This window comes from Pristis pectinata, chromosome 24 (genome assembly GCF_009764475.1).
Source record: "Pristis pectinata isolate sPriPec2 chromosome 24, sPriPec2.1.pri, whole genome shotgun sequence".
Classification (NCBI taxonomy): domain Eukaryota; kingdom Metazoa; phylum Chordata; class Chondrichthyes; order Rhinopristiformes; family Pristidae; genus Pristis; species Pristis pectinata.
In genome coordinates, this window is record NC_067428.1 from 18,528,871 (window position 1) to 18,550,064 (window position 21,194).

The following is a 21,194-nucleotide window of genomic DNA, read 5'->3' on the forward strand; positions in this document are numbered from 1 at the left end:
CAAATGGCTGATAAAACATAATAAACCGATAACCAGAATTGCGATTCAGATCTCTGATATTTATCAGAAACTGATTCTGATTGTCACAACATTGGTGTGATACAGGACCTCAGTGTGGATCTTCAGACTACCATTCATCCCACTGCAAAGACCAGTTATTACTACCTCGGTTATATTGCCCAATTCCACCTATACCTTGGTTCACCTTCATTGAAACTCTCATGCTTTGTTACCCCTAGACTAGATTTGGCTTCATTTTCTTACTTTATATAAATGTGAAGCCATCCTGAACTGCACCTTTGTGTAAGCTACATCAACTCCTTGACCTACATTGGCTCCCATTTAAACCAATACAGAACTCTCATAGTTGTTTTACAAATCCGTGTCCTTCTGTCTTTCTGACCTCCTCGAGCCTTGGAATGCAATGAGCCTCTTTCAGAAGGCTCCATCATTGATGGTCTTGTCTTCATCTATGATGCCATAAGCTACAAATGTCCTCTCTCTAAGCTGTTCCTTAAAGCCTCTCCTCTTGGACCAGGTATTTGTTTAACTAACATCAACTTAAAAGGCCAATTGTGTCCAATTGTGAATCTTGTTGGAATGTTGTGCTACATTGAAAGGTGCTAAATAAATACTTATGTTCAAAAGATCAGCCACTAATTCATGCATTTTCTTCTTAATTTGCTAGGTTCTTCTTCTAAAACAAAAACAGAGACCCTTGCTGACACCTCTATTCCCTAATGCATAGCCTCTGTAAAATTTGAAAGCTTGTTGTCTAAACATATATTATGAAGTCGACTTTCAGCCACCTCCTGTGAGCTTGCATTCGGATGTTACAGGTCAGGTTTAGACAGAGGTCATACATCAGTTTCCAGAAGCTACTTAAAACTGGAAAACTGGAAAAGGAGTTAAAGGAAAATAAGATATCACTCCCCAATGGCTTAGTTGGAAGCATACATCTAGTGGTAACTCAGCCATGAAGATGAGCAAAGTTCCAGGTTAATCCCTTTGGAGCAGTTAGTTAACTGCAAATCAAGATCATCTTATGGTCTAATGAACGGGTGGGGATGAGAGGTATGGAAAAAGGAGATAATCAGCTAGTTTTCCCATCTGATTGCCCTAAGTGACTCCTACCGTAAAATATGTACATGTGAATATCAAGTGAGAATATAACTACAGTACTCCCTTATGTACTCAAACTGGCAGTACTGTGTCTAACTGTGCCTAAAAAATTGTCCCACATGGGCAAATAATCTTCCAAAACTAACAGAAAACAATCAGCCTTGCACAGCCACATAACTTTTCAACACTCATGCATGAAAGATAGACATTTCTAACCAATGGGAGAGACACTGGAGGCATATACCAAATCAGCCTCTTCAGAAAAAGCAGTGTTGATGAAGAAAGTATTTATTTTTCAAGATCTCAAACTGAGGAAAATATTTTTTCTTTTTCAGATTATACCTGCTGTTTCAGTTGTTTGCCAACTCACTGCACCACGAGGTTCTGTAGAGTCAAAGCAGAGAACAGGAATTTGGGCAAAATGCATTCCTTCTGGATAAGTGCACACAGGGGTTGACTTCCCCTTTGTCAAAATACTTTAGGGAACTGCAAACTTACAAAGTTAAATAATTTGAGGGTTACTGTAGAGTGCAGATATGAAATATTTATTACAAATCAATTTAAAATACTCTAACACAGAAACTGAAGCTCTTGGCCATGGTTTTGTTCGTGAATAAATTCAACTTTCAACAACAGAATAAAGGGGAAAAATAACTGTTCTCCAAGAAAGAGAAAGAGTGATCCAAAAGAGGATTCTAATATTAAGTATTTGAATAAATGGAGGAAAGAGCTTCCATGAAGAGGTCACCAATAAATCTAAAAAGAACCGTGAAAAAAAATCTCATTACCTAGAGAGTGACTGGAATGTAGAACTTGCTAGCACACGGAGTAGTTGAGATAAGTGGCATCGGTGCTTTTAAGAGAAAGGGTGAGGAACAAATAAATAAAGGATTATGGTTATAAAATGAATAAGGACAAGATGAATTTCATGGATCATGAAATACTGGACTAAACCAGATGGGCTAGAGAGTCTTTTCCTCAGCTATATGCAGCTATGCAATAGCTAAAAAAATATAATGTACATCTCAGATAGTGAAAATTCCTTCAAAATTGATAGCATTATATTGCTGGATATCACATATACTTTTCCTTACAATGCAGGAGGCCATTCAGCTCATCAAGTCAATGTCAGCTCTCAGATCAATCCCATTCTTTCACATTTCCCTGCAATCTATTTTCTCACACATGCCCCATTAACACTGTCCCCCTGTTCCTCAATTCTCCTACCACCCAACTACACCAGGAGCAACGTACAGTGGCCAAATCACCTATGTTAGTGTATCTTTCCAATATGGGAGCAAACAAGAGCACCCAGAGGAAATTCACAGAGGAAGAGGGGAGAATGTACCAACTCCACAAACCGCATCAGAGGTCATTATTAAACACAGGTCACTGGATCCGAGAGACAGCTGCATTACTCGAGGTGCTATTGTGTCACCCCTAATGCTGTCATATTCAAAAGCAGATATAGAGAGAGACTGTTGGCTAGTGGAAGCAAAAGTCAAGCCGTACTCAACTGTTACATGTACCAGGTGTGGACCAAGACATTAAAATGAGGTGCAACTGTACCTCAGGTTTACATAAAGAAAAATCTCATGTCACTTTTCTGCTGTTGTCTCACTCAAGATTCCAATCTCAATTAAGAGTATTAATTTTATTTGTTGTTTGTGCAATTTTGTAATACAGAATCTCCATATTTATCTCCAAAATGTTGTTGATTGTCTCAAGTACATAGGCTGTTTCATAAATACAGGATTTTTCTTTCTGCTCTTAAAACAGATGTACTCTCATCTTTTGTCAACACAGCGTTCAAATGGTCAACATACAACCTACTCAAATACATTCAGTGTGTAATTTGTACTGCTAGAGATGCACACAAACAGGGTCACATGCCAAGGCTATATTGCAGCATGCAAAGATCAACCTACAGCACCATCTCTGGAGCAAGTACTGCCCGGATGAGCTCCATGCCATGATGGATTCATTTTGAGAGTGTAGGTAACTTCACTCTCTCAAACTATAGCAAAGATCAGTATTTATAAACAACTCAAAAGATCTAACAACAAGGCACTCCTTAATCCATTTTTGCAAAAGCCCAACTATATTCATCACTAAATTTTGTCCCAATCGAAGGAGATAGAAGCCCTTCATTGTATTTCTCCAAACCCACAACCAATGCTTCCAAAGCTTGGCTGCAGTGCCTTCCAAAGTCAGAGTACTACTCTAATTACATTTTGAATTATGTTGTGGGCTATTTCAATGCATAGTCAAAAATTACAAAGCATCATCCCTAAAGTGGCAATACAGCTGCCTCCCAAAAAAAGGAGCTCCCAACTCATTGTAAGCCTCAGAAGTAGTTTTCCAACAAGACACCATATATCAGGATTAAAGGATTAAACAGTCTGTATCTATTCTAAGGGCTCTGCATTGGCTATAAAGACAGCTGACTCAAGTGTTTACTTTCTGGAATACTGAACATCAGACAGGTAATTGCACTGTTCAATCAGCTCCCTTATCAATATTTTTCTTGCCAAGATGGGTGGAAACAGTTGATTTTAATCAGTTTTCCTTTGCCTCGTTACGGCTTTTATTGAATTTTGACTCTTCATTTAAAGAAAACAAAGACTTGGCAGGGAGCATCTCAGCTTAGCAACATTAAAGTACAAAGAGTAGAGATACAAAAACACTTTGACAGGGCTTCAAATCAGTGCATAAACAAGCCAGCGCAGTCTACATGTGCACAGAGTCCAGGATCAGGTCGAGCTGCGCAGCATCCCTACTGTCAGGCAGCCTGCTGACACATGTAGCCTTGGGCTTGCACAGGAAATCAGGCACTTCAGAGAAGTCCAAAAGAGCCAGCTCCTGAACAATTCTCAGACAGTGAGAAATCCAATTTTGGCAGAAGTGATTGGGGATGGAGAAACACTGCAAGAATTATTTTTTTATTTATAAAAATACAGGGGATCAACATTCAGTCCCTGCATGGAAGGTACAAAAAGCAAAATTAAATCAATTTTTTTTAAAAACAATTCTCTCCTCCCCAAATAGGAAAATATTCAGTTGAAATGTTTGAGATCAAGGGTTCTAGTGACTAACTTTCATGGCTGGAAAAGCCTATATGTATTAGATCCCATAAAGTCAGTCTTGCTAAGTGTATCCCAAGTAGGTCAATTTAGCACAGGCTGTAACTCAAAAATGGCATTCACTGACACGTAATGGCTAGAAGCTATCCATGACAAGTTATTTCTCTTCTGCCCAAATTCAGACTGCAACTAATGACCAATGCCTCAAAGCAACATGTGCACAACAATCTAGTTTTATGCTAATTAGCTGACTTTGCCCATGATCTTAAACCTCAGGCTGCTGAATACATACAAGTACTTGACAGCATCTCACCCCTTAACCCAGATGAAGTTTGAAATCCATGCAATCTGGGGCACTAGACAACATCCTGTTCCACTTTACCCCATCTACTCTAACATTTTTGTAGTAAGCTGTACGAGTCAAAAGTGCTATAGCGTACCCAAAATGATTCTCCTCGCAAAGGCAATATGCTACTGATCCATTCAAAACACAGGGGGTACATGATGCAATAATTGGTTTATACTGAATTAAATGATCTCATTTATGGCAGCAACAGTATTCATTCCCGCTAGGTTAAAGAGTAGGTTATAAAAACATCTGCAGTTAGGAATATTATCCAATTGCTGACTACTGTTAAAGATGAGCACCTGGACAGCAGACAGTCCATCAGTCTTCAGTATCCTACTGTCCCTCAGCTAATGTTATCAACAATCTGCATCTATGTATAGCCTCTCACTGTGAAATATTCCAAGGTACTTTACAAAGGCACAATCAAACAAAAACTAAGTGAGCCAAAAGAATCAATAACCATCTTGAAAGAAATGATCCTCTTCTATTCTTTTACAATATCCCAGAGCTTTTTACAGCCAATGTAGTACTTTTAAAGTGTAGTCACTGTTGTAACGTAGGAAAAAGTGGCAATCAATTTACATACTTCAAAATCCCACAAAATACAACATGATAGTGATCAGATAATCTAGTTCAGCAACATTGATTGATGGGGATAAATATAGGCCAGGGCACTGGTACAACTACAGTGCTCTTCAAAAGAATCATTTTAAGTCTGCTTAAAAGCAGAATGGATCTCTATTTAACATCTCACCTAAAACAGCTCCAACAGTCTAGCATTTCCTCAGTTATGTACTGGAGTGTCAGGCATTTTTTTTAATTAGAACCTCCAACCTTCTGACTAAAATGGCAAAATACCTACAGACTGAACCATAGCAGAATCCAGTCAAGAAGGTAGGTTTTCAAGATGTATCCTTAAAGCATCGGACAGAAAGGCTCAAGGAGGGAATTCCAGAGCTTAGAACCCAGGCTGCTGCCAAAATAATGGAAGGCAATAGCAAAACTGGAAAGCTACCACTATATCGCACAAATAGACATAGGCTGCCCCCAAGGAAAAACAAGCTTACATTGAGAAAAATGGATTGGGAAACCTTTGACATTATGCACAAAATAAGAAAACAGTGGAATGTATCCACTGCAATACATCCAAGGCAGAAAGGTAACCTACTCCATTGGTAGGGATTCCTTCTTTGGCAAGTGTTTTGGGAATTAGACAGTAAATAAGAGCAAGAGTTGGTTAAGTGTATGGACTGGAAGAAAAGAATTAATATGGCATTTTGATTGAATTGGACATTTCTACCCATTAATCACGTTACCTGTCAAAAATTCCACAGAAAACTAGGAAATTAATCTTAAACAGTGACATCACACAAATAATGATGGCACATTTCATATACCCCATTAATACAAACACAGCAACAATGGGAAGGATTATACATACTCCATTAAACGTAAGAATAGAAATACAAGAATGGTAGGAACAATATCACATAACCCTTTAAACAGTTACACAGGGCTCTTTACATGTACCCACAAACACAGAGTTCATGAACAATAGTAGGTGCATATATGCCAATTAATGCAGCACAAGCAAAAACGCTGCCAATTTGATTTCTTTTTTTCATAACTTACTATCCATGTGTGTCAATATAACCTAAATTTCATGTCTTGTAAATCAGTTAAAGTAATAAAATTCTGAGACACATTAACCACTTGGAAAGTTGCAAAGGTTTTTCTTCAGGTCTTGCAGCATTTAAATTGATTGTTTTTTCAGATCCTCCCCAAAAGTCAAAAGGTAATAAAGAATGATTTAAAGAAAATCATATGACACCATCCAAAATGGGCTGGATTACCACAGGCTAGGGATGGAGTCCTAATGCACATAAACATAACCAGTTGAGTCACAAAATGCTATCAAAATATTGAACAGTACATGGACTTAATACTTATCGCTCATCTACACTGCAAGTTTCATACCCCTCATTTCACTTCATCTCTTATTTTGATTATCTTTCTTTTAATTCTTTAGATTATGAACAGGAACTAAAACAGCAAAAGACATTCAAAACACACACAGTTGGCTTGATATTCTTGCCTCGGAGTAATGGACTGAAGTCCCACTTCAGGTTCACAAACATATAAAACAAGACTGACGCTCCTGTGCTACGTTGTCAGAGGTGTCTTTTTTGAGAAGATATGTCAAAAATAAAGTCTCAAATGTTCCCATGATTGGGCGTATAAGATCCAAAGGCACTTCTGAAGAAAAGCAGATTGGTAATCCCTGCCATTCTAGACAATATTTATCCTTCAACCAACATTGATAAAAACAGATCAACTGGTTGTTAACACAATGTGGAAGCTTGCTATGTGCAAATTGGTTGTTTTGTTTCCGCATTACAGTTCTGACTTCATTCCAGAAATACTTTATTGCCTGGTGGTTAAATGCTATTGTACTGATTGGATGAAAGAATTGATTTGGCATTTTGAATGAAATGGAAATCTCTGCCTATTAACAACAGACTTTGGGGTGTCTTGAAGTTTGAATGAAACAAAACCAAAGGATTTTTGTTTTATTTCCCCCACAGACAAAGATTTGTCACACCTAAAAACACTAACTCATTCTAAGGCATGTTTCTACAAGAAACTGGATCTCTCAGAATAGTTTACACAAGCCACTCAAGAGTACATACCAATTCCATCATACTTTAAGTGATTTCCTTGCAATAGGCCTCCCTCAAAAACGGATAAACTTTAAATATTCATATTATGTTATGGTATCTCAGAAATACCTAAAAGAACAACAAATTGCTGGATTTACTCAAGTATGCTATACTGATACAAATTGCCTTTGAATGCAATCATCAAAGTTATGCAAGAAATAAATTTTGCACACTGCAAGGTTCCACAAACAATAATGGGAATGGCCAGTTAATCTATATTTTGGCCACAGAACTATCCAAAATCTCTGCATTCCTTCAATTCTGATCTTCGCTTATTTCCAATAATCTTCATTCTATCGGTGATGATCATATCATCAAATATTATTAAATTGTAAAATTCCCTCCCTAAATCTTCCTCCTCCTTAGGATACTGCTTAAAACCAAATACTTTGATTGGGTTTTGTAAAAATGTTGCTTTATGTGGCTTTGTTTGATTGATTATAGTTGCGAAGAACTTTGTGACACTCTACGATGTTAACAGCACCTTATAAATACAACCTGAAGTTGTCACTACTTGTGATGATTGAGAGATGCTTAATCTGGACCAAAAAAATCCTCAGGATCATTAAAGTCAACCTAAATTACTGAAGCATCATGTCTGAAGGACAGCTCTTACAGTGAAGCACAAAGGTGTATTGTGTGTTCAAATCTGAGGCTTGTCTACAATCAACAAATTTTATTTACCAACTGTCTTCACTATGAAGAACATGCTTCACAAACATTCACTAACCAAGCAACATTACATTGAAGAAAAATGAAGATGGGTCAATGAATTTTAAAAGGAAATAGTATAAAGCAGTAACTCAAGAGGTGGAAAGAGGTATTCAAAGCACTTGATCAAGGCACCAAGACATGATATGAGAGGGAGCTAAAAAGAATGATCAAAGAAATAAGTTTTGTAACATCTTAACATGAGAGTCAGAAAAGGAATTCCACACCCTGGCGTCCACTGATGAAAGGGAATTAAGGGTGGTATTGTAGGGCTGGAGGATAAGCACTATTAGATGAGATTTAATAATGAAGGTTTTAAAGCTCACTGTTTTGAGTTGGAAGTTGACTTATGTTAGCAAGCACGTGGTGAATGGAACGATACACATAAAGGTAGCAGAGTTCAAGATGAAATAAAAAGTTTAGTGGTTGTAAGATGGCACAGAATAGTCAAACCAGAATGAAATGGATGCAGAACAGGTGGGCTGAGGAAGGGGTAAACAATATTAACGGAAGCAGATGACCTTTACTGTGGAGAACTTATGGAGCTGGATGCACATCCCAGGTGGTAGAATAAGATGCCATGGATAGAATGTAATCTTGCTCAATTTAAGATGATGTCCAGTAATGGAATATGAAATTAGTGATAAAAGTACAATTTTTTTTGGTCAGATAACAAGACCATAGCTTTGGTTTCCCCAGTGCTTAAATGGAGAAAGTTTAAGTCCCAAGAGCAGATGTCGTACAGGTAGCCAAGAGAGTGGAAGGGTCGGAGGGACTGGGAAGGTAGTGCTGAAAATCATATACATACATATGGGAAGCTGGTCCTATAAAACAAACCAGATGACTAGGTGAAGTGACAAAAGGTATGATTTGTTGACAATTTTTCACCACCACTGCATGTCCATATAATGGCTAATATGTAAATTATTAGAAGGATGACTCAAAATATAAGAGTCTGCTAACTTAGCAGGGAAAAAAATAATTAAATTAGGAAATTGAAATTAACCAATCCCAAGTTTAAGCTTTAAAAATGTGTATTCAGAGCAAAGAATGCACACCCACGGCTCTATTTCGAGTTTGAGGAGATTTGGTATGTCACCAAAAAGTCTTACAACTTTCTACAGATGTACAGTGGAGAGTATTCTGACTGGTTGCATCACCACCTGGTATGGAGGCTCCAATGCATGGGATTGCAGAACGTTGAAGAGGGTTGTAGACTCAGCCAGCTCCATCACGGGCACAACCCTCCCTGCCATCGAGGACATCTTCAAGAGGTAGCAACTCAAGAAGGTAGCATCCATCATTAAGGACCCTCACTGTCCAGGAAATGCCCTCTTAACGTTACTACCATTGGGGAGGAGGTACAACAGCCTGAAGCCCCACATTCAATATTTCAGCTTCTTCCCCTCCACCACCAGATTTCTGAATGGTCCAGGAACCCACGAACACTACCTTATTATTCCTCTGTTGCACTATTTATTTATTTTTGTAACTTACAGTAATTTTTACATCTTGCACTGTACTGCTGCCGCAAAACAACAAATTTCATGACATACGTCAGTGATAATAAACCTGATTCTGAGAAAGACAGAAGAAAAATTAGCAAATTGCTGGAGGTGTTTAAAATCATGAAGAGCCTACATAAAGTAATGGATAATGGGTTGATAACCCGAGGACACAGTTTTAGGGTGACTGGCATGTGAATGAAGCAGAAGAAAGAAGAACATTGTTTATTCAGAGAGGTTAGGATCTGTTATGCACTGCTAAATTCAACTGTAGCTTTAAAAAGAGAGTTGGATAAATACTCAAAGAGACACACCTGGTGAGATATAGGGAAAGAGCTGGGGGTAGGACAAATTGGATTGATCTTTAAGATCTGATGCAGACTTGATGGGGCAAATGGTTCCTAGCTTTGCTGTAGTATTCTATAATTAAAATTTCAAAAGTTTGAGGTTCTGGGAAATATTAAACTAGAGCAGAAGGTGGGGCAATGAATTTTAGATGCAGTAGAAAAGAATATATGAAACAATGAATATGAACAAGCAGAAATAAGCAGTAACAATGAAAAGATACAAATGGAGAAAATAAATCACAAAATTCCCATTGAGTAATATGGAAGTAACCTACAATAATCAGTTAACAATTTATATAAAGAATTTTAAGACACAGTGCAATTTCAAAACAGGAAATCATTGCAATAACACAATGACATTTTGTACGGTTAAATAGGCTCTAATCTTTGAATAACACAGGCTGTTTTGGAACAATCTCATTCCGAAATGCCCTTGTCTTAAGCCCAGAAAGTATAAATTTTATTCAAGGCAGCAAGGAACATAGCAGATGATAAATTGATTCATGTCCTAGTGCATTTCTGCTGGTTGTGACCAGCCCCATGCAAAGGCTAATATTTAAAACATTTTCCCCTTACTGCATTCCAATCAGTAAGAAAAATAATTATTTATACATAAAAACTTGACAGAATTTTATATGAAAATCATTCATTCACAAACATTAAATATGAAACTCAAAACTTAAAACTGAACAGCCCATTCGGAATTCAAAGAATACACCTTTTTTTGAACTCCACCTATCTGTTTACAGAGAGATAAATGAGCCTTCGCTTTACTAAAGAATTCAGCAGCATACCAATGTGCAGTTTGTGCACTACCCATTCTGGCCTCCTTTGCATTCCTCCATTGACAGCACTGCTAGCTGCTACGGGTACATAAGTATTGCTCTCCCAAAACCCTTCAAACCCTGCTACTACTCTCCTAATTTCCTTAGAACATGTCTGACACTTGTAACAACTCTCATGTGCAATTGCTCAGAATTCAATTATGAATTATGGAAAGCATTCCTAGCTCACACTACTATGTTAAAAATGCCTTGCACAAAGCAAGTTATTGATGTTACTAACTTCAGGAAAAAAAATGGTAATCTTACACCACTGAGAAGTGCAACAGTCATAATATCACCACCATCTCCAGATCATACATCATCCTAACTTGGACATATATTTCCATTCCTTCATGGTCACTGGATCAGATTCCAGTGACTCTTAAGCAGCATTACTGCAGAAGCCCATCACCAAAAGGAGAGCAGCAGAGAACAGCTTCTCAGAACTAGCACTGCCTACGCCCAAGAACAAATAAAATATTTTTATTCATAAACCACAGACACCTGATGAATATGCCTTTTCTTTTGATTTCCAAGAAGCTGCAGACATGGGAGACACAAACTTTCATTTATTTAACACATATCCCATGATACTCTAAAGAGCCAATGAGTCAGAATCTGCAATGTACTTGGTGACAACTGATGCAGGAAAATTAAATGGGAAATGTTGGTGTAGGAATTCATTAATGATAAACGTTGACACAAAAAGTTTGATCAAAAATAGTGAAAGCAGCAAAGATAGCAGCAAGAACGTGCTTCCCATACCAAGGATTTTAATCCACAGAATATTTTTCAAAGAACATCTGCTATTATATTCCACAAGTGTTTGCCCCAGGAGCCCCAAAGACAGTGGAAGAGAAAGGTGGAAAAGAAGTGGGGAATTGAGAGTCCCTGAACTCTAACCAGTGAACTCCAAATCCTTCTGCCCTCTGTTGGAAAGAGAACACATTTGCAGGACCAAATTTACCCATAATGCCTTCAAAAAAATCAATACTTTGAAACAATCAAAACATCTACAGAAGATGAAAGGAAAGCTAAAATCAAGTACTAGGGAAAGAAAAATGCAGGCACAATAAGATCCCACAAACTCCAACCATGAGGAACCAATTCATTTTACCATGGCATTAACTTGAAAGCACCAGAAGAGTTTTTCTTCCAAAGTGCTATGGGATCTTTTGCCACCTACCTTATTACACAGACTGGGCCTCAGTTTAATGAGACCAAAGCAGAGATTATGTCAACATTTAAGGAAAAGTTCTGAAGGGAAAGAGGGAAGATGGAAAAGATATGGGAGGACAGAGTGATCATAAAGGTATAGGACATCTTCTCATTTGAAGGATAAAGATCAACACAAACATGTAGTTTTCTTTATTCGTTTCCTGTATAATTGAAGTACTAGTCCAAAGGGGCATTACTTCTGACAATACAGCTCTCCATCAGTACTGTCAGCCTAAATTACATCATTAAATCCTGTGGTCAGGAATGAAATCACAAACTTGTGACTCAGGCACAGAAAGGTGACACTCTAAACTGCCTTGAAGTGCCCAAGATGGGAATTAAAATCCTTTACAATTGCTTACAAGAGAGCTTCCTTAATTAAAGCTTGTGTGGTGATGAGAATGCTATATATGAATGAATGAAAAACAGAATATTGAGGGGTGGGTTCAGGTACTATTCTATGGATTTAAGCACAAATCCAAGCTTGACACTAGCAAAGTAGGTATCATCAATTTGTGAAATGTTAAGCCATGGCTCGGTCAGCCTAAAAAGGCCAATGGCCTGCCCAATATTCCTCCTTTATTCACATCAAAGAGAAACTGAATCACTGTTCACTTATTGCTGTTTATCCACAAATAAAAATATCATGTAACTTGTTCCATCAGATATTTTACATGAGAATTGTGCCACAACAGTAAACAAGATCTGCTTTGTACACGATGTCTCCTTGGAGCTCAACAGGAGATTTAACCTTCAGCAAACAATGTGCTTTTCTTGAACTTTCTTTTGCCTCACTTCCACCTTCCCCTTCTAAGCCTCGAAAGGTTGATGATCAGTTTTGTACCATCTGAGCCATCAAATTTTCTGTTCAAGTTCAAATTTATGTCAGCAAGCAAAGTAACAATAGTTAAGAAATCAGCACAGAAAAACTAAGTCTAACCTCTTCTCAAAGTCTACGTATGTCATTTTGAAAGTGGCCTCGTCACTAGTTAGTCTTAGAAAAACAAATAACATGCAATCATATTTTACCTCCAGCATAGTCTTTACTGCCACCATGTTAGGTTAACTTAGCACATTTCAGAAATTACCTTTTAATTGTAACTATTTAAATTTCATGTATTTTTCCCCACAAAATAGATTGAGGGTAAGAGGTGGCTGAAGGAAGTGGAGAAATAATTTGTGTCATCTGGACAGGCTTTTACATTAATTTTCCCAGCGATTCCTGCTCTAGTTTTCCCCAACAGGTTAAGACCTGGTAAACAGATCATCAGCAATTCCCTCCTTTCTCAATGATGCCCACTGTAACAATCCCATCCACAGACCAATTATTATCCTAGACTAAGAGACCTTGAACTCAAGACTCCAGCAGAGCAATTTGTTCATCCGAATGAAAGTTTTCACAGACAAGCAAAGCATTTTTTCGAAAATATAAAATAGGAACATTTACAAGGGCTATCAAGAATATGGAAAGTCCTGAGATCTGAACACATCATTAACAAAGTCTTCAACAGGGTGTGGCTTTGAGAAGAATTGTTATCAAATGCATATAATCATATCCTTCTAGTCCTTATTTGTGAATAAGACTCTCATTCCTAATTACTTTTTATTCAATGACAAAAACCCGAGACAAGTGACAACATATTCATGGAGAGCACGGTCAGTACCAGCATCATAATGGTCACCCACAATAACAAGACTCATATTCGAAAAATAAACCTTAGACACACACTACTACCTTTCTCGTTGGGGCAAATTAAAGCCATCAGAGTAATGAGGTTGGCTACACAAGCAAACATCCATGTTTTAAGATAAATACTACCAGTGGTAGAGAGAAATCAGATCACATTGTATTATGCATCATTAAAACCAAAAAATATTCTTTAACAAGAGCTGACAGAAGGCAATCCCAACCTCCATGAAAAAGTATCAGTTCACAGTAATGCAAAAAAGCAAAAAAGCAAAAATTCCCTTTTACTGAGTATGAGATCCCAGGATATTTCACTGGATTTCGAGGTTTTGAGTGCTTTGTCTCTCTTATCAACCCTTGCTCACTTCAGAATCAGGTTTATTATCACTGACATCTGTCTTGAAATCTTTTGTTTTGTGGCAGCAGTACAACGCAAGACAAAGACTTGAAAATTACTATAAGTTACAAAAATAAATAAATAGTACAAAAGAAGAATAACAAGTTAGTGTTCATGGGTCCATGGACCATTCAGAAATCTGATGGCGGAGGGGAAGAACCTGTTCCTGAAATGTTGAGTGCAACTTGGTCCAATATTTTGGACAGACTGCTATAGCAATCAGATCTCGATTTTATTTTTCCTCGACATTCAATGGTAATTGAGCAGAGGAAGGTGAATTTGATCGATCAAAATTGTGGAACACAAGTCATGTCCTTGTACACAACCCATCCAAGAAATCATCATAATCAACTGATTAGGTCTGAGTACCACCATTCTGTAATTAAAAAACAATAAATGCTAGACTTAGAAGTAAGCATCTTAACATCTGTAGATTTCTTTACAACCAATATATTTTCACATTCCTGGGAAAAGGAGCAAACAAGGAACTTTTCAGTTATATGTTATACTATTTCTAAATCATATTGCAAGCCTGTTCCAATAGCAAATTAGAATTTCCTTTTGCAACTAATCGCAAGCAATTAAAATTTAGTTTGTGAGATCTCTCTAAACAGCTTGCATCTACCCTGTTCTCTCACCAATCTTTATTATTAGAAAATCTCAAGTCTCCTCAGACTGCAAAATTAAAGGTTCAATTTATTATTCTGGTTGCGTTTTGAAGACCCTGGGCCCAGACGTTGCCAAATCCACGGCTCTCAGTTTTAGGTTCGCCCAAGTAGGGTTAGCTGCCGCCTTTACCCTTCTAACCGAGTCACAGGCTTTCGGGTCTATATTAGGCCTCAAATTACATTTAAAAAAAACAAGGTAAGAAATGTTTCCACACAAGTAAACAGTAAATAAATGAAGAAAACCATTATCGAAATTAGCGCTAAACCTTCCTGAATGTTAAGTAAAGCTTTCTTTAAATGTAATATTTTCTTAATGGTGCTTTTAAGCAAATACTTACTTTTTGATTCTGTTGGGCCAGTATTGGCCAGAATGAAGAGAGTCACCAAGGCTAACATCAAAGTCTTTATCCCCATTCTGGGTCTGGAATCTTCCTACTTCAAATTAACTCCCACACCCCCCTCCCCCCCAAACACACACAATCCTTGGATAGAACAGAATAAAAACTAAAACAAAACGCTGGGTTGAAGGGCAACCAGCAATAAAAATTGTTTTCTTTTTAGATTTTTTTCGGGGATACTTAGGGGTGGAAAGAGAAGGAAGAAAAATATCTCGCAAATAAAAGTACAACTTTCCCCAGCACAAAAAAATCTTGAATTCTCTTTCGACAAGATTAAATAAAGTGATCTTGACAGTTAGGCTGGATCAAATCCTTCACTTTGTCCATGAGAGAGGGAAATGAGATTAATCGTTCCTTTTTCTCCAGTCTTTTTCGAGAGAGTTTGTTAGAGGTTTTGCAGCTTTTTTCCCTCTTATTTCTTTGTAGGATTATTTTTTTCCACAACAACTGAAAAAGCTTTCTGCAATCTTTTGTTTCTTCAAAGACAAAATCTTCTCTGGAAATCACATTTGAGTTGAAAAGGTTGTGGCTTCACTGCCCAATACAAGAAAGCCCTCATTTCCTTCGCTTTTATTTCATCCTCAAACTGCCTTTTTTTTGTTGTAATTTCCTTTTAGCCCGATGATATCACTGGAAGAAGATGGAATTGTTTGGGGTTTTTTTCCTGTCACATTTACCAGGTCCTGAGAAGAGGAAGAAACAAAATCCAGTCTGTTGAGAAAATCAATCAGCAACAAAATCCTCTCCAAGATGATCCAAACTTGATTTTCCTCTGGTTTCCTGCGTTCTTTTTTTAATATTGCAGACTATCCCCACAAGAAGAATCAGCACAAGTGCCCAATTCACCAGAGGAAGATATCAATCAAAATATTTAATAAATTATCAGAACACCAGGCGCAAAACTGATCAACAACGCCAGAAATCCTTGAAGGCTTTTTTCTCCCCTTTGGCTTCAACACATTCCAAAGTGATTGTTTTTTCCCCAATATTTTTTCGTCAACAACGTTTTTTTGTTTTTCTTTCTCCCTTTCGTATGCTTCTTTAAAAATGAAATGAAATTTATTTTTTTAGTAGGTATGCAACACCAAAAAAAACAGACGACCAGGAGGAATCGAAAAGCCTCGAACCAACAGACCAAACGCAAACTTCTTCTAGCTGTGTCGAGTAAACAAGCGCCGCCAGCCTAGGGAGAGAGAGGGGGTGGAAAGGGAAGGGAGACGGGACGACTGCAAAACATGAACCAGGAACCAACAGCTTCATGGACCGGACTCTGATATTTAAAAAAAAACACGGAGTGCAACGAAAAGCAAATTAAATATCTGGACTTGGCTGCAAACAACAGGATTCGTAGAAAGGGACTGAACAATGATAAAGAAAATAAAGGCTGCTTTGATCTCATTGGATTGGAATTAAGGAAAATAATCTAAAGAGTTATTGTTTATTAAAGGATAACTGATGTAGTAAAGTGTGAATATTTCATGAGGATGTTTACATTTTCTTTATCTGCCATTTTAACAGATGTATTAAACACTCTTATTTCCAGTGCCACACGCTCTTGCCTGGCTTTCCACTTTGCAAGAGGAAGGGGGATTCACCATAGCAATGTAAAAAAAGTAAGAGGTTATGGAAGAAATATGGCCACATGTTCATATTTAGGGCACACAAGCAACCCTAACAAAAGATGGCAAAGTTAAATCCTTACACATGCCACTGCCACTTTGTATTCTTAATAAAATTGAGAACATTAAAAATTCCATTGCCAAGTCTAACATGCCAAGTCCCATCCTTCTATTACCCTTTTACTTCCTGACCTACATTGGCTTCTGATGCAGTATTACCTCCTTTTGAAAAATAACTTTCTTGTATTCAAATCCTTCCATGGTCTCTCCCTTCACTATCTCTGTAATTTCCTCCAACTGTACAATCCTCCACAATCTCAAGGCTTCTCTGATTCTGGCCTCTGTGCATTGCCAATTTAAATGCACAAGAGGCCAGATTTCAGCAGCCTTGTCCTCAGTTGCCTGGAATTCTCACCTTGAGGCTCTCCATCTCTCCCTTCTCTTTTAAAACCTTCATCTCTAACCCAGTTTTTGGGCACCTGTTATAACTCTGTGTAACTTGGAATTAAATTTTGTTTGTTAATGCTAGGGATATTTTACTACTTCATAATTAATTTATATTTGAAAATTCCTGTTTATAAGATAGTGAATCATAGAACCATAGAACAGTACAGCACAAAACAGGCCCTTCAGCCCACAATGTTGTGACAACCTTTAAACCTCGCCTAAGTCTATCTAACACCTTCCTCCCACATATCCCTCTATTTTAAATTCCTCCATATGCTTATCTAGCAATCTCTTGAATTTGACCAATGTACCTGCCTCCACCACCACCCCAGGCAGCGTATTCCATGCCCCAACCACTCCCTGGGTAAGAAACTTTCCTCTGATATCTCCCTTGAACTTCCCGCCCATTACTTTAAAGCCATGCCCTCTTTTATTGAGCATTGGTGCCCTGGGAAAGAGGTGCTGTCTGTCCATTCTATCTATTCCTCTTAATATTTTGTACACCTCTATCATGTCTCCTCTCATCCTCCTCCTATCCAAAGAGAAAAGCCCTAGCTCCCTTAGTCTCTCCTCATAATGCATACTCTCCAAGCCAGGCAGCATCCTGGTAAATCTCCTCTGCACCCTTTCCAATGCTTCGACATCCTCCTATAATGAGGTGACCAGAACTGGACACAGTACTCTAAGTGTGGTCTAACCAGAGTTTTGTTACCTCACGGCTCTTAAACTGGATCCCACAACTTATGAATATTAACATCCTATAAGCTTTCTTAACTACCCTATCCACCTGTGAGGCAACTTTTTGTATGAATAAACATACTAATCTCAAAGAAAGAAAGGATTTTCATTTGCAGTAATAAAGAACCTATCATGGCAGGACACTCCAAAGAGCTTTACAGCCAATTAAGCATTTTTGAATTATATTCAGTGTTGGAAAATTGGGAAGGTGGCAGCCAATTAAAGTTCTTAAATTCATACATTTTACATTGTATTCTCAAGATATTTTTTCTAAGCTTTGCTTTCTGTTCAAATGTTATATTCATTGTGTTCAATATTTATTACTGTGAAGCTGTACCTTTTTGAATTTCGTGTAGTTACTGTCTGCGTCGTGCTGTCAGGTATAACACAGTTTTCATCTGTATTGAAGTTCCATTACCCCTATCCTGACCATACCTCAGAACACCACCTATTGGACCACCAAGGTACTTCTGTCATACTCTACAACAGCCATTTTGTTTAGACAAATGGTGTCTCATCTTCCACACTGTAAAATTTGTGCTTCTTCCAAAATCTATTACACATGTTCCAGTTCACATCATTCAGTTCACCATCAGTCCTGTGCTCATTGACATATATTGGTTCCCAGTCCAATATCTCCTCAAGGTGTTATCCTTGATTTTAAATGCCTCTCTAATCTCCTCTTCTCTGCAACATCTTCAAATTCCAAACACACATGCAGAACGAGGAAGTGAGGGCAGTCATCATCGCCCCCTCCCTCAGGCTCTAAGATTAAGGTTAGTGGGCCCCTTACAACTGCCTGCTGCTGAGTAATTTATAAAGACTAGTGTTGTTAGGAAGGCCCAAAGGGTGAACATTTGTGCCCTCTGTCATTAGAAGCCAGCTCTCAGCTCTGCCATCACCTAAAGCCTCAAAAATCTCTGCACTCCTCCAATTCAGGCCTCTTACCTAGACCCAATTTTAATTGCCCCATGAGTACCAACCATATCTTCAGCTATCTAGGACCTAAGCTTTGGAATTCTAACCCTAATCCTCTCCATCTCTCTTGCCATAAATTCTCCTTTAAGATATTTCTTAAATCAATTTATTTGACCCGGCTTTTGATCATGCGTCCAAATATCTTGTTTTGTGGTTCATTACCAAAGTTCGTCCAGTAACACTCCTGTGAACATTTGGACTTTATGCAACATTAAGGATGCTATATGCAAATTGTTTTCTATAATTGAATTTTAGTCAAATAAAAAACTGAGAAAAAGATAATGGAATTATGAAAGTATTGGCATGTGTAATCAGATCTTACTATCATAGAACATAGAACGTTACAACACAGTACAGGCCCTTCAGCCCACAATGTTGTGCCGACCTTTTAACCTACTCTAAGGTCAATCTAACCATTCCCTCCCACATACCTCTCCATTGTTCTATCATCCATGTGTCTACCTAAGAGTCTCTTAAATGTCCCTAATGTATCTGCCTCTACCAACACCCCTGGCAGCGTGTTCCACACACCCACCACTCTCTGTATAAAAAAAAATTACCTCTGATATCCCCCTTGTACTTTCCTCCAATCACCTTAAAATTATACCCCCTCATGTTAGCTATTTCTGCCCTGGGAAAAAGTCTCTGGCTGTCCACTCAATCTATGCTATGTATCATCTTGTACACCTCTGTCAATTCACCTCTCATCCTCCTTCACTCCAAAGAGAAAAGCCCGAGCTCACTCAACCTATCCTCATAAGGCTTGCTCTCCAATCCAGGTAGCATCCTGGTAAATCTCCTCTGCCCCTGTTCTAAAGCTTCCACATTCTTCCTATAATGAGGTGACCAGAACTGAACACAATATTCTAAATGTGGTCTAACCACGGTTTTATAGAGCTGCAAGATTACCTTGAGACTCTTGAACTCAATCCCCTGACTAATGAAGGCCAACATGCCATATGCCTTCTTAATAACCCTATCAACTTGCACAACAACTTTGAGGGATCTATGGACTTGGACCCCAAGATCCCTCTGTTCCTCCACATTGCTAAGAATCCTGCCATTAACCCTGTACTCTGCCTTCAAATTCAACCTTCCAAAATGAATCACTTCACACTTTTCTGGGTTGAACTCCATCTGTCATTTCTCAGCCCAGCTTTGCATACTATCAATGTCCAGTTGTAACCCTCGACTACCTTCTGCACTATCCACAACACCACCAACCTTCGTGTCATCTGCAAATTTACTAACCCACCCTTCCATTTCCCCATCCAAGTCATTTATAAAAACCACAAAGAGCAGGGGTCCCAGAACAGATCCCTGCAGAACACCACTGGTCACTGACCTCCAGGAAGAATACGCTCATCTGCAACCACCTTCTGCCTTCTATGGGAAAGCCAATTCCAAATCCACACAGCCAAGTTTCCCTGGATCCTATGCCTCCTGACCTACTGAATGAGCCTATCATGGGGAACCTTATCAAATGCCTTACTAAAGTCCATATACACCACATCCACTGCTCTATCCTCATCAATGTGTTTTGTCACATCCTCAAAGAATTCAATCAGGCTCATGAGGCATGACCTGCCCCTAACAAAGCCATGCTGACTATCCCTGATCAGACTATGCTTCTGCAAATGCTCATAAATCCTGTTCCTAAGAATCTTTTCCAATAATTTGCCCACCACTGAAGTAAGACTCACTGGTCTATATCTCCCAGGGTTATCCCTACTCCCTTGCTTGAACAAAGGAATAACATTTGCCACCCTCCAATCATCTGGTACTATTCAGGTTGCCAGTGAGGATGCAAAGATCATCACCAAGGGCTCAGAAAGCTCTTCCTTTTTTTCCCATACTATCCTGGGATATATCCCATCCAGCCTCAGGGACTTATCTATCCTAATATTTTTCAAAATTTCCAGCAGATCCTCCTTCTTAACATCGACATGTTCTAGCTTATCAGCCTGTTTTACGCTGTCCTCACAAATGTCAGAGTCTCTCTCACAGGTGAATATTGAAGCAAAGTATTTATTAAGGACCTCCCCTACCTCCTCCAACTCCAGGCACATATTTCCTCCCCTATCTCTAATCAGTCCTACCTTCACTCTAGTCATCCTCCTGTTCTTCACATACGAGTAGAACAACTTGGGGTTTTCCTTAATCCTACTCACCAAGGCCTTTCCAGGCCCCCTTCTATCTCTCCTAAGTCCATTCTTAAGCTCCTTCCTGGCTACCTTGTAATTCTCTAGAGCCCTGTCTGATCCTTGCTTCCTGAACTCTTTCTTCCTCTTCACTAGAAATTCCACATCTCTTGTCAACCATGGTTCCTTCATCCTACCATCTTTTTCCTGCCTCAATGGGACAAACCCATCCAGAACCCCCT

The 21,194-nt window shown here is 38.5% G+C and overlaps 1 protein-coding gene across 3 annotated transcripts in view; it reads right to left on the reverse strand.

Moving 5' to 3' along the window:
- Positions 1-16,322, reverse strand: part of LOC127582757 (insulin receptor-like) — a 202,367-nt gene extending 186,045 nt beyond the window's left edge. For 2 of the 3 annotated variants that reach the window (XM_052038330.1, XM_052038328.1), the window contains exon 1: positions 14,970-16,322. In XM_052038330.1, coding sequence (XP_051894290.1) covers positions 14,970-15,045 — 76 coding nt within the window. In that variant the 5' untranslated portion in view covers positions 15,046-16,322. The remainder of the gene's footprint in view (positions 1-14,969) is intronic. The other variant, XM_052038329.1, reaches the window with a different exon arrangement.
- Positions 16,323-21,194: the final 4,872 nt, after the last annotated feature.